General features: G+C 52.4%; 3 protein-coding genes across 5 annotated transcripts in view; 2 read left to right on the top strand and 1 right to left on the bottom strand.

The window, feature by feature from the left end:
• Positions 1-1,800: 1,800 nt before the first annotated feature.
• LOC115296606 (putative uncharacterized protein ZNRD1-AS1) lies at positions 1,801-3,794 on the bottom strand. 3 transcript variants are annotated; one of them, XM_029945095.1, is made up of 4 exons: positions 3,237-3,561; positions 2,928-3,003; positions 2,465-2,581; positions 1,801-1,987 (listed from the first exon to the last, which is right to left on the bottom strand). In XM_029945095.1, the coding sequence occupies exons 1-4, from the start codon at positions 3,461-3,463 to the stop codon at positions 1,826-1,828; spliced, it is 582 nt and encodes a 193-aa protein (XP_029800955.1). In that variant the 5' UTR covers positions 3,464-3,561; the 3' UTR covers positions 1,801-1,825. The 3 variants fall into 3 exon arrangements, with proteins under 3 accessions (XP_029800955.1, XP_029800954.1, XP_029800953.1); XM_029945094.1 differs by having other exon boundaries at positions 1,801-2,581; positions 3,478-3,794; XM_029945093.1 differs by having other exon boundaries at positions 1,801-2,581.
• Positions 3,795-5,527: 1,733 nt separating this feature from the next.
• ZNRD1 (zinc ribbon domain containing 1) lies at positions 5,528-8,367 on the top strand. The gene is made up of 4 exons (XM_029945100.1): positions 5,528-6,177; positions 6,278-6,378; positions 6,574-6,683; positions 8,153-8,367. Exons 1-4 carry the CDS (start codon positions 6,042-6,044, stop codon positions 8,175-8,177), a joined length of 372 nt encoding a protein of 123 aa, XP_029800960.1. The 5' UTR covers positions 5,528-6,041; the 3' UTR covers positions 8,178-8,367.
• A 2,419-nt stretch (positions 8,368-10,786) lies between these two features.
• PPP1R11 (protein phosphatase 1 regulatory inhibitor subunit 11) overlaps positions 10,787-12,321 on the top strand; it is a 3,265-nt gene continuing 1,730 nt past the window's right edge. The window contains exons 1-2 of the mRNA XM_029945098.1: positions 10,787-11,059; positions 11,982-12,090. Coding sequence (XP_029800958.1) covers positions 10,991-11,059; positions 11,982-12,090 — 178 coding nt within the window. The 5' untranslated portion in view covers positions 10,787-10,990. The remainder of the gene's footprint in view (positions 11,060-11,981; positions 12,091-12,321) is intronic.

Raw genomic sequence — 12,321 nt, 5'->3', positions numbered from 1 at the left:
GGGGAGGTGCAGAGAGAGAGACTCCCATGCTGTCTCCACACTGTCAGGGCAAGCCCAACGTGGGGCTCAATCCTATGAACTGTCAGATCACGATGGGAACTGAAATCAAGAATTGGACACGTAACCAACTGAGCCACCAGGAATCGCTGTATTTTTTTTTTTATGTTTTTATTTATTTTTGAGACAGAGAGAGGCAGCATGAGCAGGGGAGGGTCAGAGAGAGAGGGAAACAGAGGATCTGAAGACAGGCTCCAGGCTCTGAGCTGGCTGCCAGCACAGAGCCTGACGCGGGGCTCGAACTCATGAACTGTGAGATCATGACCTGAGCCGAAGCCGGACGCTTAACCGACTGAGCCACCCAGGCGCACCTCCCTGTATTTTTTTTTTTTAAGTAATCTGTACACACGATGTGGGGCTCAAACTCACAACCCTGAGATCAAGAGTCACCTACTCATCGGCTGAGCTAGCCAGGAGCCCCTACAGTTATACACCAGGTTGCTTTTCAGGCCCACTCAACACAAGGGGCTTATCTTTTTCTTTTTTTTTTTGAGAGGGAGAGAGAGAACGTGAAAGTGGGGGAGAGCAGAAAAAGAGGGAGATACAGAATCTGAAGCGGCTGCAAGGCTCTGAGCTGTCAGCACACAGCCCGATGCAGGGCTCGAACCCACGAACTGCAAGATCATGACCTGAGCCAGTCAGATGCCAAACCGACTGAGCCACTGAGGCGTCCCTCAGAGGGCTTACCCTAACCCTACTGATTGGGGTTTCTAAGTTGGACATACTCGCGTTGCAAGGCTGAGGGCCCACCACTGGGACACGGTGACGCAAAGCCAGAGAAGGCGCAGGGCAGGGTGCAGGGGGCACGGGCAGGAGGTGCTAACATGCTGAGGAGCAACAGTGCAGGACAGCCCCATCATGTGGGCCGTGAAGGAGCGGCCGGCCCAGGAGGGCGGCACCAGGACCTCCACAGCTGGAGGGTGATGCTCCCCAGGGTGTGCATTCTCCATGTCTCTGATTCTCTACTCACAACCTCCAAACCCCTACTGTCCCAACTTTTAGGTATCTGGGAAGAAAATGGACTGAAATCAATAAACTTCATTCTGCTTGGCGATTGACATTCCCACTAAATGTGTAAATATGATTTCTGAGTTATCAGCGAGGGCTGGAGGCCATCTGTTTGAGAGTTTGGTTTACCTCTGAGTGGATCCAATGTTGGGAAGCTGCTGCTTTCATGGCCACATGTGGAGCTGGAGGCAACCCGAGAGACCACTCCCCTCCTGTGGCCTCCCTCCTGCTCAGCTGGGCTTGGTCAGGTGCCCTCCTTTGCACAGAATCTGTGCACGCTTCCAGCGTCACCCAGGCCACGTTGTGAGCGTGGAGTGATCTATGCCTTTACTAGTGAACCACTCAAGAGCAGGGACTTCTTTTCATTCACTCCCAGGAACTACCAATACTTGGCATATAGGCGGCTGTCAAAATTAAGTTCCTCATACAAACAAAACTGTAGGGCCCCATTAGCTCCCTGATGAAAATATGAGTGTGATTTCAGAGACCCAGCACTGACGTACAGCAGTCTCATCAGGACACCCGTTAAGGGCTGGGGCAGGGGCAGACAGGCGGTGGCTGAGAACAGCCCCTTATTCAGATCCTTGGCCAGCCACGCGACAGAGGAGGAAACATCACAGACGATTAGCAGTCTGAGCAGAGAGGCAATTAAACACAACTGAGCCAAGTTTCAAGTCCAGAACCATGTGATACAGAATTCTGGGGGAGAGATGGGACATAGTTGGAAAAACAAAGTCCACTTTGGAGACATGACTTTATTCTAAAAGCATTGAAACTTGATTCCTTTTATTTTTCCTATTTGGCTTCTCATGTAGGGTGGCACAGTTAGGTATCTTCTTTGATGCGGTTTTATGACAGTATTCCCTTCTTCTCTATTCTTCTCCACGAGAACATTCACTTTGATCCGACTTCTACCGCGTGGCTGCAGGAGTGGATACGCAGTGACGTGTTCAAACTCCCTCACCTCGCTCTCCGCTCTCCCACGCCTCCCACGGCTCCGGGCTCTCCTCAAGCCTCCCTCCTCCAGTCTCTGCTCTCCCAGCGCTCTGCCCTGCAGCATGCGTTCCTGGTGAGCTTCAGTTTGGGCCTGTTCCCTCTCGCTCAGCGGCTTAATCTTCTGTGCGCTCAGAATGCTCTGCCGCTCCGGCACAATTCTGGGGACGGTGGTCTCACCAGGGGCCTGTGGCCTTGGCCTACGTGGCTTATTCTGAACCTCTCTGGCCTGACCTGCTCTCTGGACACGCCTTCCCAAGTGTCTCCCCTCTCTTGCGGGAACCATGTGATACTGTTTTTGCCTCTCCAAGTTTTGGGTTGTTTCCCCCTCCAATTTCTTCTTCATTTCACACCCTGTCTCTTGTCCCCCCATTTCCACTATTCTTTTATTATAGTAAGACTCTGCCTGGGCAAGCCAGTAGTCAAGAGAAAGAGCTTGCTCCCTCCGCAGCGTCTCATGCTCCTCCTGGTACTTCTGAGCCACCAGCTGCCTTGCCGCTGTCGTACGCACACCACCCAGATTCTGTCACAGTAAGGGAGAGAACGTCATACAGGACACATTTAAACAGGAGCACACCCTCCTTACTGACAGTGAGAAAAGGGACGCGGGTGTAATAATTGTGATTTTTACTCCCATCACTCCTAGGTGAACCCATGAGCTCTGAAAGTTGAATTACCCACCACCAAAATCAATAAGCAGTGTGTTAAAAATACAGTATTGGGCATTTTCAACATAGGACTTTGTTTTGCAAGTGTGGATATAGCAAAACCACAACTGCCAGTGTAGACACAGGTCACCTGTGCAGGGTTTTAAACCCAAGTCTCCTTCTCCTGGTAGTTCCAGACCATATAATGTGAAGATTATTTACCAAGATTTTCTTCTCCAGTGGGGACTGCTGACCTGCAGCAATCCTGGGGTCTGTAGACATTTTAGCCCAGGCCAATCTGGAAGATAAAAAGGCAGAGGTAGATTGGAATATAAGAGGCGTCAGAACGTACCTGCTTATATACCGACTGAACCAAAAGACCCAAGTGTTTTGGTCAAGGCCAAGGGCATGTCCCCCCAAAAAGAGAAAACCTGCTCAGAGGAAGGACTACTCCAGGCCCATGTCCTCTGCGTGAAACCACTGCATCCCTGTGATGGAGATTTTAGTAAGAGCATAAAACAAAAAGCACACATCTCCTGTGGATTCCTCGTGAGCCATCCCGAATCTCGAATCTGGGACTGGGAGAGGGAAGAGACCGGCTCCTTGGCACAGCGCCGCACAGGCACATCCCCGCTGGACGGCTCAGCGTCCCGGCCGCACTTTCCGGAGAGAGTCCCCCACTCCAGCGTCTGGAGTCTGTTCCCTTTCTGCATTTTCTTGGTCCGGGCCCTCTCTGCCTCTATCAGCACATACAGCATCTCTGCCCTCCAACCTTTCCTTCCGAAACTCTGTTCTCATCTGTCCTCCACCTGCCTGGCTTCCACTGTCACTCATCCTTCACCCCAAACCCATCATGAGACCATTCCCCTTATGATGGGAATCTGGGGTGGCTTTAAAGGGTCAGGATGATGGCAACACAAGACTGCCAACTTTTTATGTGTCATCCTTGGTCTCATCTGAGTTACTATGAGGTCATATTGAAGCCACTGGGGAAGCCTGGCATGTCCTCTCTGGGCCTCTGTTCATTGAGAGCATGGGCTTTGAAGCCTGCCCGGGCTGTTTAAGCCCTCATTCCATCGCTTTCTGAGGTGTGTGACTCAGGGCAAGTAGCTATCTCCAAGTCAGTTTCCTCATCTATAAAATGGAGACGTAAGACAAAAATTTGCTTCTTGGGGGTCATAAAGAACAAATGTGATTTCGATGAAAGAGCCTGGCACAACGCTTGACATATGGTAAGTGCCCATAAAACGGCAGTTGTCTCTCATCCACAGAATCAAGCCCCTGACTCTCTATAACGTCCTTCTGGGTGATTCTATGTAACAGTGATTTTACCTTCTTCTGAACACTTAACATTTTATTTCTCAACTCATTTGAAAGTCAAGCGGGGTTTACATTGTGATACCTATATTCCTGTATCATGTTTAACATTGTCATGCTGAAATTTAGACTCTTAAAGGGCGGTAACTATAATTTATATCTACAAATACAATGTGGTTATATTGTTGGAATGAATCTGGTTTCATAAATTGGATCTCCCTGACCTCTTAAGCACATTCCTATTTGCCTATGTATATCGATTTATATTTTTTAAACGTAACTTTCAGTTAACGTACCTTGAAATTACCTGTTTTGATATTTTAAAAATATGGCCATCTTCCTTATTTCCCAGTACACAGAATCTAGCCCAGTACTTAACATGAGTCTGCGATCCCAAGTGCTCAAGATTAATGGCCTGTTGATTATCTGTATCACGTGACATGAGCACCTTCCTCTCGTACATTCCCTGTACTGCGGCATCTCCCTGGCTGTGTCCTGCGCCGGTCCTTGCCTCTCACTCTGCCCTCCCAGTCCTCGGACTGCATTCGAATCATTTGTGCTCCTGATGGTCAGATAGTAGTTTCCAACTCTGCAGCCCACACTCAGCCCAGAGACTGGGCCTAAGTGCCTCAGCCGTGAGGTGTTGGGAAAGGGCCACGCCTCACAACGCTGGCATGAGGACAGTATTCGACTCACAGGGGATGGGCACTGATGCTGGCCAAAGGGAAAAGGGAAAAGAGGGAAAGAGCTCATTTCAATTTCCATTTCTAAAGGAGACACACAGAAACTGCCTACATCATGGGCTCAGCAACCGACCACCCTTCTTTAGACCACGTGACAGCCAGGTAAGTGAAGTTATGGGGCTTGTCATGCTCAGTAGCGTGCTCGGACTTTTAATCCCTTCTACTACGGTGTGTTTCCATTACTGCAGGAAACGGCGGGGCGGAGCTTCGCCCGAGGAGGGACCACGGCTCGTCTCCTCCAGAGGGCACGGTGGTGGCTCCACGACTCCTGGGTGCGAGGGGCTCGGCACAGCCGTCCGCTTGGCTGGGCTGGCCGGGCTGGGAGAGATCTAGGACCCGCACCGAGAAGCTGTCCCTTCAGGACCACGAGTTTCTACTTTAGACTGTAGGTTACAGACGAATGAGAACAGCTCGTCCTCGTGTTATAACTCACATATTAGGGAAATGTTTACTGTTCTCCCAGGGACGCCGGCAATTCGTAGTTGGCTGGACTGGAGCCGGGGACCAGGGTGGAGGTGGGTCTGCGACCGGAAGCCGAACTCAGCCTAGGTCGTGGGGAAACGCTACACACCGCCGCGCCCTCACCTGGGCGGCGTGTCAGGACCCGTCCGGCTTCCCAGCTCCGCCCGCAGCACTTCCTCCGCCCCAAGAAGCTCACACCTCCTCGGGGCCCAGGACGGCGCTCGAGGCGGGCGGTGCCGGGCAGGGGGCCCCGCGAGCGCGGGAACCCGACGGTCCGGACGCTGCGCAGCCGCTAGAAGGAAATTCCGGCTCTGGGGCCGCGCAGTCCCAAGAAACCAGTATGCGGGAAGGTTCTCTCATTTTCAGGGGCAGCGCCCTCACGTCTGGTCCGAGAAAACAACCACCCTAGGACTGGATCCTCAGGCGGGGAGCGGCCGGAAGCGCAGCGTTCAGTACCCAGTTTCCTGTCCGAAGTAGCAGAACCGGGGGGAAGGCAGCGTCCCGGCCTCCTCCGCAGACGTCCGGGTCAAGCTCCGGGAACCTCGGGCCGGCCGCGCATGCTCATGACGTCACATCCAATGGCGCTTGCTGCTGGGCCGCCGGACTCGTGGGGCGCGGTTGCGCTCTCTTATGACGTCACAGCCGTGCTCACCTCTCGTCGCCCGGCAGGCTCGGCGCTGTAGCGGCCGCGTCGAGAGACGGAGGAGGGCTCCGAAGAGGGCACCGGGGAGGCCCGCCCACGTCCAGGCACCGAGCTGGAGCCCGGCGCCTGACCGGCTGCTAGCGCACGCACAGACCTCCGCCCCGCTGGGTCATGGACTCCGGGCGCTCCCGCTCCCACTTCCAGTCGGACCTGGACTTCTGTCCGGACTGCGGCTCCATCCTGCCCCTGCCCGGGGTTGAGGACGCGGTCACCTGTATCCGCTGTGGCTTTTCAGTCGACGTGCGAGGTGAGGGGCTGGCGCGCGGCTGCCGGAGCCTGCGGGCGTGGGGAGCGGGGTCAGCACCCCCTCCCCGCGCGTGTCCACAACCCGTTCTCACTGCGCGCAGACTTCGAGCAGAAGGTGGTCAAGACCACGTTTGTGTTCCACAAGGTGGGGATGGCGGTGCCCGTGGCGGCGGACGACGGGCCTGAGTTCCAGGGGCCCGTGGTAAGTTCCCGACGTCGTGGACGCGCCCCACGAGGAACGCAGGGAGGAAATGCAGGGTGAGCGCGGAGATCGGGACCCAGATCCCAGAGAGGGAAGTGGGGTCTCCGCAGCAGCAGCGTGTGGCGTGAGGACCGTGAGCTCTGGTTCTGGGCAGGCCCCTCAGGGCCCCCTGACCCGCCCGTGCTGACCCACCAGGTGGACCGGCGCTGCTCGCGATGCGGCCACGAGGGGATGGCCTACCACACCCGGCAGATGCGCTCAGCCGACGAGGGGCAGACGGTCTTCTACACCTGCACCAGCTGCAGGTGCGTGTCCTGCTGCGCTCTGCCCCTTCTTTGTTCGCTAACCACACAGATGAGCTGATACGCGCCTTGTGCGCCATAAGCTATTAGTTTCTCTGTCCTAGCCCTCGTTCCTAATACAGTTCAGGTCATAGGGGGATTTGTGGGTTTTTATTTTTGAAAATTCCATTTCCTTTATCCTTTCGATAGCCAGTGAGTTAAGCCTTTTGAGATATGTAGAAGGAGAATGAAAAATGCGGAAGGCAAGTATTGCCCAGTGGTCAGCATGTTGTGTTGGAATCTCCCCTACGCTCGAGGTAGTTTTCCTTTTCTGAGCATTAATCAAGGCTGCCTTCACTCCTTTGTCGTTGGTGTTCTGTAGTTTCACCAGACTACATATCAAGATGCGCTTTTCTTTCTTGGTCCTGTTTGGGATTTGCTGAACTTTCTAAAACAGGATTATTCTTCTCCATCGTCCTTGGAAAATTACCAGCCGTTATCTCACTAAATATCCCTTTCCCCCCATCTTTTCAACTCTCACGTTCTAGAGCGCTAATCAGTTTATTAGGCCCCCTCCCGTCTTTCGTGTTTTTCCATCCCTTTTCACGTACGCTGCCTCTGGGTAAATTCTTCCCAGTCTCCTACTGTCACTAATTCTGTCTTCAGTTTATTTCAATTATTGTTACTTAAAAAATTTTTTTAAGTTCTACTTCATTATTTTTCAAATCTCCTCTGTCATGATTAATAATTCCCAATTTCTAAATCATATTTTATTTTTAAATTTTGGTTGAGAGAGAGAGCACACAAGCGGGAGGGAGGGGCAGAGGGAAAGAGAGCATCTCAAGCCGGCTCCGTGCTTAGCATGAGCTGATCCCAGGACCCTGGGATCATGACCTGATGCTCCAGTTATGCCTCCCACTCTTGATTTCAGCTCAGGTCATGATATCAGGGTTCCTGACTTCCAGCCCCAGGTTGGGATCTGTGTGCAGAGCCTCCTTGTGATTCTGTCTCTGGCCTTCTCCCTCACTGCCCCTTCCCCCCAATTTGCTCTCTTTCAAACTAAACAAACTTAAGAGACACTCCATTACTGAGCCACTCAACCTTAGGAGGTGCTCCTAAGATTTTATTTTTAAATAAATAAATATATAATATATACCCAACATGGGGCTGACCTCACAACCCCAAGATCAAGACTCATGTGCTCCCCAAATCAGTCAGCCAGGTGCCCCATTTGTCAACTTTTTTTTTTTTTTTTTTACTGTTGGTTTATTTTTGAAAGAGAGAGTGCCATCAGGAGAGGGGCATAGAGAGAGGGAGACAGAGAATCCCAAGCAGCCTCCACACTGTCAGCAGAGCCTGACTTGGGTCTTGAACCCACAAATTGTGAGAGCATGACCTGAGCCACCCAGGTGTCCCTCCTCCTTTGATCTTTTAATTGAATGTGTTATGCTGGAGCCTCTTCTGCTCAAATATAATGACTCCTTTCTCCATAGGTTTCAGGAGAAAGAAGACTCTTGATTTTTTTTCTGGACGACTCAGCAAGCCCTCCCTCTTGTCTTCCTTGGAAGGTGAAGGGTATTGGGTTCTTAGATCCTTTGTCCATCCTGGTTGCAATGTTTTGCTCCCACAGGACACGATTACATGCCATTGTTCCCAGAGTACACCTACTCTTGTTGTTTCCTTATTAAAGTTGTATTTTTTTATATGAGCCAGACCTCTGTGTGTTATTTATAATGTCTTGTTCCAACAGGAATTTAAATGAAGTTATTACAGAGATATATTTATTCTTTCAGTAAGTATATGAACTACAAAAAATAATGTAAATTAGTACATGAGGAAAAAAAAAAAACCAAGAACCAAAAAGAAAAAAAAAAAAAAGCCAAGAATTGGACCAATATAAAAAAGTAATTATAAGTATTCCATCACTAACTATTTAGTTTCTGAGTTTAGGGAAACAAATGTAGGAGTTGGGAGAGTAGAATATTCAACAGATAATTTAACCAGATCTCTTTGACATGTGAATTTGGACAATAAAACATCTGATACTAAGGGATACCAGTATGTACTTGGTACAGGTGGACTCTTTGAAAATTACGTTATTCCTCTAGAGACAAATGTAATACATATTCATCGTCATAGATTCATATATAGAGAGGTAGAAAAGAGTATTTTTTCTGTCAATCCCATTGCACAAAGATATGTCTTTTTTAATGGGCTTTACTTTACATGCTGAGTTGTATCTTGGTTTTTATCAGTTTAAACCAAAAACTTGTAGCCCAAACACAACATACTCAGATTTACTCTGGTAATCTGTATTTTTGCGTTCCTTGGCTTAAATGGTGATCAAAGGGTGATAGTAACCATGATTACCTTGTAATTGTGTGGCCTTTTATATGTTCAGAGATCTCAAAGTTACCCTGTCTTGTTTTTGTTTTTTTCTTAACTTTTTAAATGTTTATTTATTTTTGAGAGAGAGAGCAGGGGAGGGAGACACAGAGAGAGATGGAGACCCAGAATCTGAAGCAGGCTCCAGGCTCTGAGCTGTCAGCACAGAGCGCAAAGCGGGACTCAAACCCAAGAACCGTGAGATCATGATCTGAGCTGAAGTCGGATGCTCAACCCACTGAGCCACCCAGGCGGCCCTGGGTTTTTGTTTTTTTAATTTTTTAATGTTTATATTTGAGACAGAGACAGAGTGTGATGGTAGAGGGGCTGAGAGAGGGAGACACAGAATCTGGAGGGCCTAGGCTCCAGGCTGTGAGCACTAAGCCTGAGTGGGGCTCAAACTCAGGTGACCTGAGCCGAAGTCATTTAACCGACTGAGCCACCCAGGTGCTCCTACCCTGTCTTGTTTGACCCCCACAGCAACTTGGCAGATATGCAGGGCAGACTTTACTGTGCATTTGAACTTTACCACCCCACTTCTGAAATAATCTGTTTTATTCACCCCATTTGAAGCCTCCCCTGTCCTGTAACACTGACTGGGTAAGGTCCAAGTTTCTGAGCAGCATACAAGACCTCCCACATACCACACCCACCTGCCAAGCCTCACCTGACACTCCTCTTCCATCCCAAGCAATACGGAACTACATTTTCTTGAGTGCACACACCGAGTTTGTAAGCAACTCTCTACCAAACAAAAAGCCATTTGCCTGCCTTCCAGTTCCCTTTACCCGTCTTTTGCTTCCTGAGACACATCCACATATTCCTATCATCACATAAATGTATGGCCATTTCTGTGCCTTATTGTACTCCTCTCCAACCCAGAGAGCTTGTTGGCAAGAAGTAAAATCGGTTTCACAGACGAGATTAGTATCCGTGTCTTCGATAGTCCTACGCAGGCGAGGCTTCCCCATCAGGCTGGGCGCTGTAAGGCCGAACACAGCGGCCAGGCAACAATCCCAGTCTAAGGCTCCATTAAGGACCTTGCCCCAACACCTGCAGACACGGGGCGACCGCCAGAGCCCACTCTTTATTTTTTTAAGGTTCCTTTATTTTGAGAGACAGAATCTCTCACAGGCTCTGCGCTGTGAGTGTGGAGCCCCACGAAGGACTCCATCCCACGACCCTGAGATCATGACCCAACTGGTAATCCAGGGTCTGGCGCTCAGGGACTGAGTCACCCAGGCGCCCCCCACCCCCACAACCCATTCTTGAACAAGTTCTTCCACCTGCTCCCGGGGCCCAATTCTCCATTCCGAGGCAAGGAAACGAGGAAGGTCCAGGCGGGTGGCTACTACCGCCAGGACAGGTGGTCTCCCCTGCACAGCCATCCCGTGCCCCCACCCCCACTGCACCAGACAGCTCCGGCATCCGCATCCGCACCCCCACCCCTACTGCACCGGCGGCCGCATCCCTATCTCTGCACCCCCACCCCCACCCCGTGCTGCAGGGTCCAACGGACTCTGCCCTTCTGAACCGCCTCTCCGGGCGCGACCTAGCCGCGCATGCGCCCCACTGCCAGCGCCCCACACCTGCAGTGACGCCTCTTCCGCCAAGTCGGAGGCTTCGGCTGCCGGCGCCTGCGCACTGTCAGGTTACGGCGGAACTAATCCAGCGACGCCTGCGCTTAGACTCGTGCAGTGCCCGGGAAGGGAGAAGGGGAACTACGGGGTGCGTCACACCCGGAAGCAGCGAGCCGGAAGTGGGGTTGGACAGGTTCTCCCCAAGGGTGGGGAAGCGGAGGCCAGGAGGAGGGGGGCAAAAAAGAAGGTGGAGGATCCTGGCTGCCACTCTGAGTCCGATCCCGATTCACTTAGAACTCTGAGACCCAGAGAAAGGGAAGGCGTGTCGACCCCCTTCACGCCTCCTCCCCGTCCTCAGCCTTAGCGATGGCCGAGGCAGGGGCCGGGCTGAGTGAGACCGTCACTGAGACAACGGTTACCGTGACAACCGAGCCCGTGAGAAAGGCGGGGGGAGGCGGTGATACCGGGAGGGAGGGGATAGGGCTGTGGGCAGAGTGGGGTCGGATACCTGGGCCGGGGACAGCGCCAGGTTCTGGGGCTTTGGGCAGTGGCAGAGATGCTGCCGGAGTCTAGTCAGGAGACACGTGACGGAGAGTTAGAGTCTGGGCGCAGGTGCTGCTGCGCGCGGGGCTGGAGACCCAGGGACCGGAGCTCAGGGGCGGGGGTAGGGGGGGAGACGACGAAGGGCTCTGTGAGAAGGCTTGGCTGTAGGCAGGCTGGCCGCCAGCACACCTGTCAGCACGTGTTTGTGCAAGGGGTAGGCGTGAAGGGAGGTGCAGGAGACGCGGGAACGAGAAAGAGGAGATGGAAGATTGTTGAGAAATAGAGACAGGTAGCATGCTTGCAAGAACAGGTTGAGTTGCTTTCAGAAGGAGAAGGTGTACTGGGCGTCATTACCCCTGGGTTATGGGGGGACGCCTGGGTGCGACGGGGTAGGTAGGTCAGAAGAGGGAAGTGCCGGGCTTGAGGATGAGAGAGGCAAGGAGTGGTTCTTTCTCTACTGGGGATCCAGGAGTAGGTACTGGGGACTGAGGAGGTCATGTTCAGGCACTAATGCCACTGAGGAGGATTTGGGGATGAAGACTGAGAAACAGGGAGAATTATGTTTTCCTTTGAAGATTACTGGGACCTTCCCTAGGTTAGGAACTGTCTTCCCTGTGTCCTAGCAGTAGTCACAATCCCAGAGGGGCTCCTTGAGGTCAGACCCCTACTCTAGTTGCCCTTTCCCAGAACTCCACTCCTCTGTTGCTCCGGGGCACTGACTGAAGTATTCCCCCCCTGCCCCCCGCCAGGGGGAGCTGGGCAGGTCCAGGAGGAGGGGGCTAGCCTGGTCTGCTTGTCCTTCTTAACCTTACAGGAGAACCGGAGCCTGACCATCAAACTACGGAAGCGAAAGCCAGAGAAGAAGGTAGAATGGACGAGTGACACTGTGGACAACGAGCACATGGGGCGCCGCTCATCAAAGTGTGAGTGGTTCCATCTGTATCTGCTCACACTGGCTCACAGGCCTGTCACTGCCACCGGCTCACACCTGTTTACACCTGTCCACAGGCCTGCCTGCCACCTGCCCACACCTGCCCACAGGCCTGCCTGCCACCTGCTCACACCTGCCCACACCTGCCCAGGCCTGCCTGCCATCTGCTCACACCTGCTCACACCTGCCCACAGGCCTGCCTGCCACCTGCTCACACCTGCCC

Source organism: Suricata suricatta, chromosome 7 (genome assembly GCF_006229205.1).
Source record: "Suricata suricatta isolate VVHF042 chromosome 7, meerkat_22Aug2017_6uvM2_HiC, whole genome shotgun sequence".
Classification (NCBI taxonomy): Eukaryota; Metazoa; Chordata; class Mammalia; order Carnivora; family Herpestidae; genus Suricata; species Suricata suricatta.
Note: the sequence above shows the minus strand (reverse complement) of the source record. Positions and strands in the feature narration are given on the sequence as shown.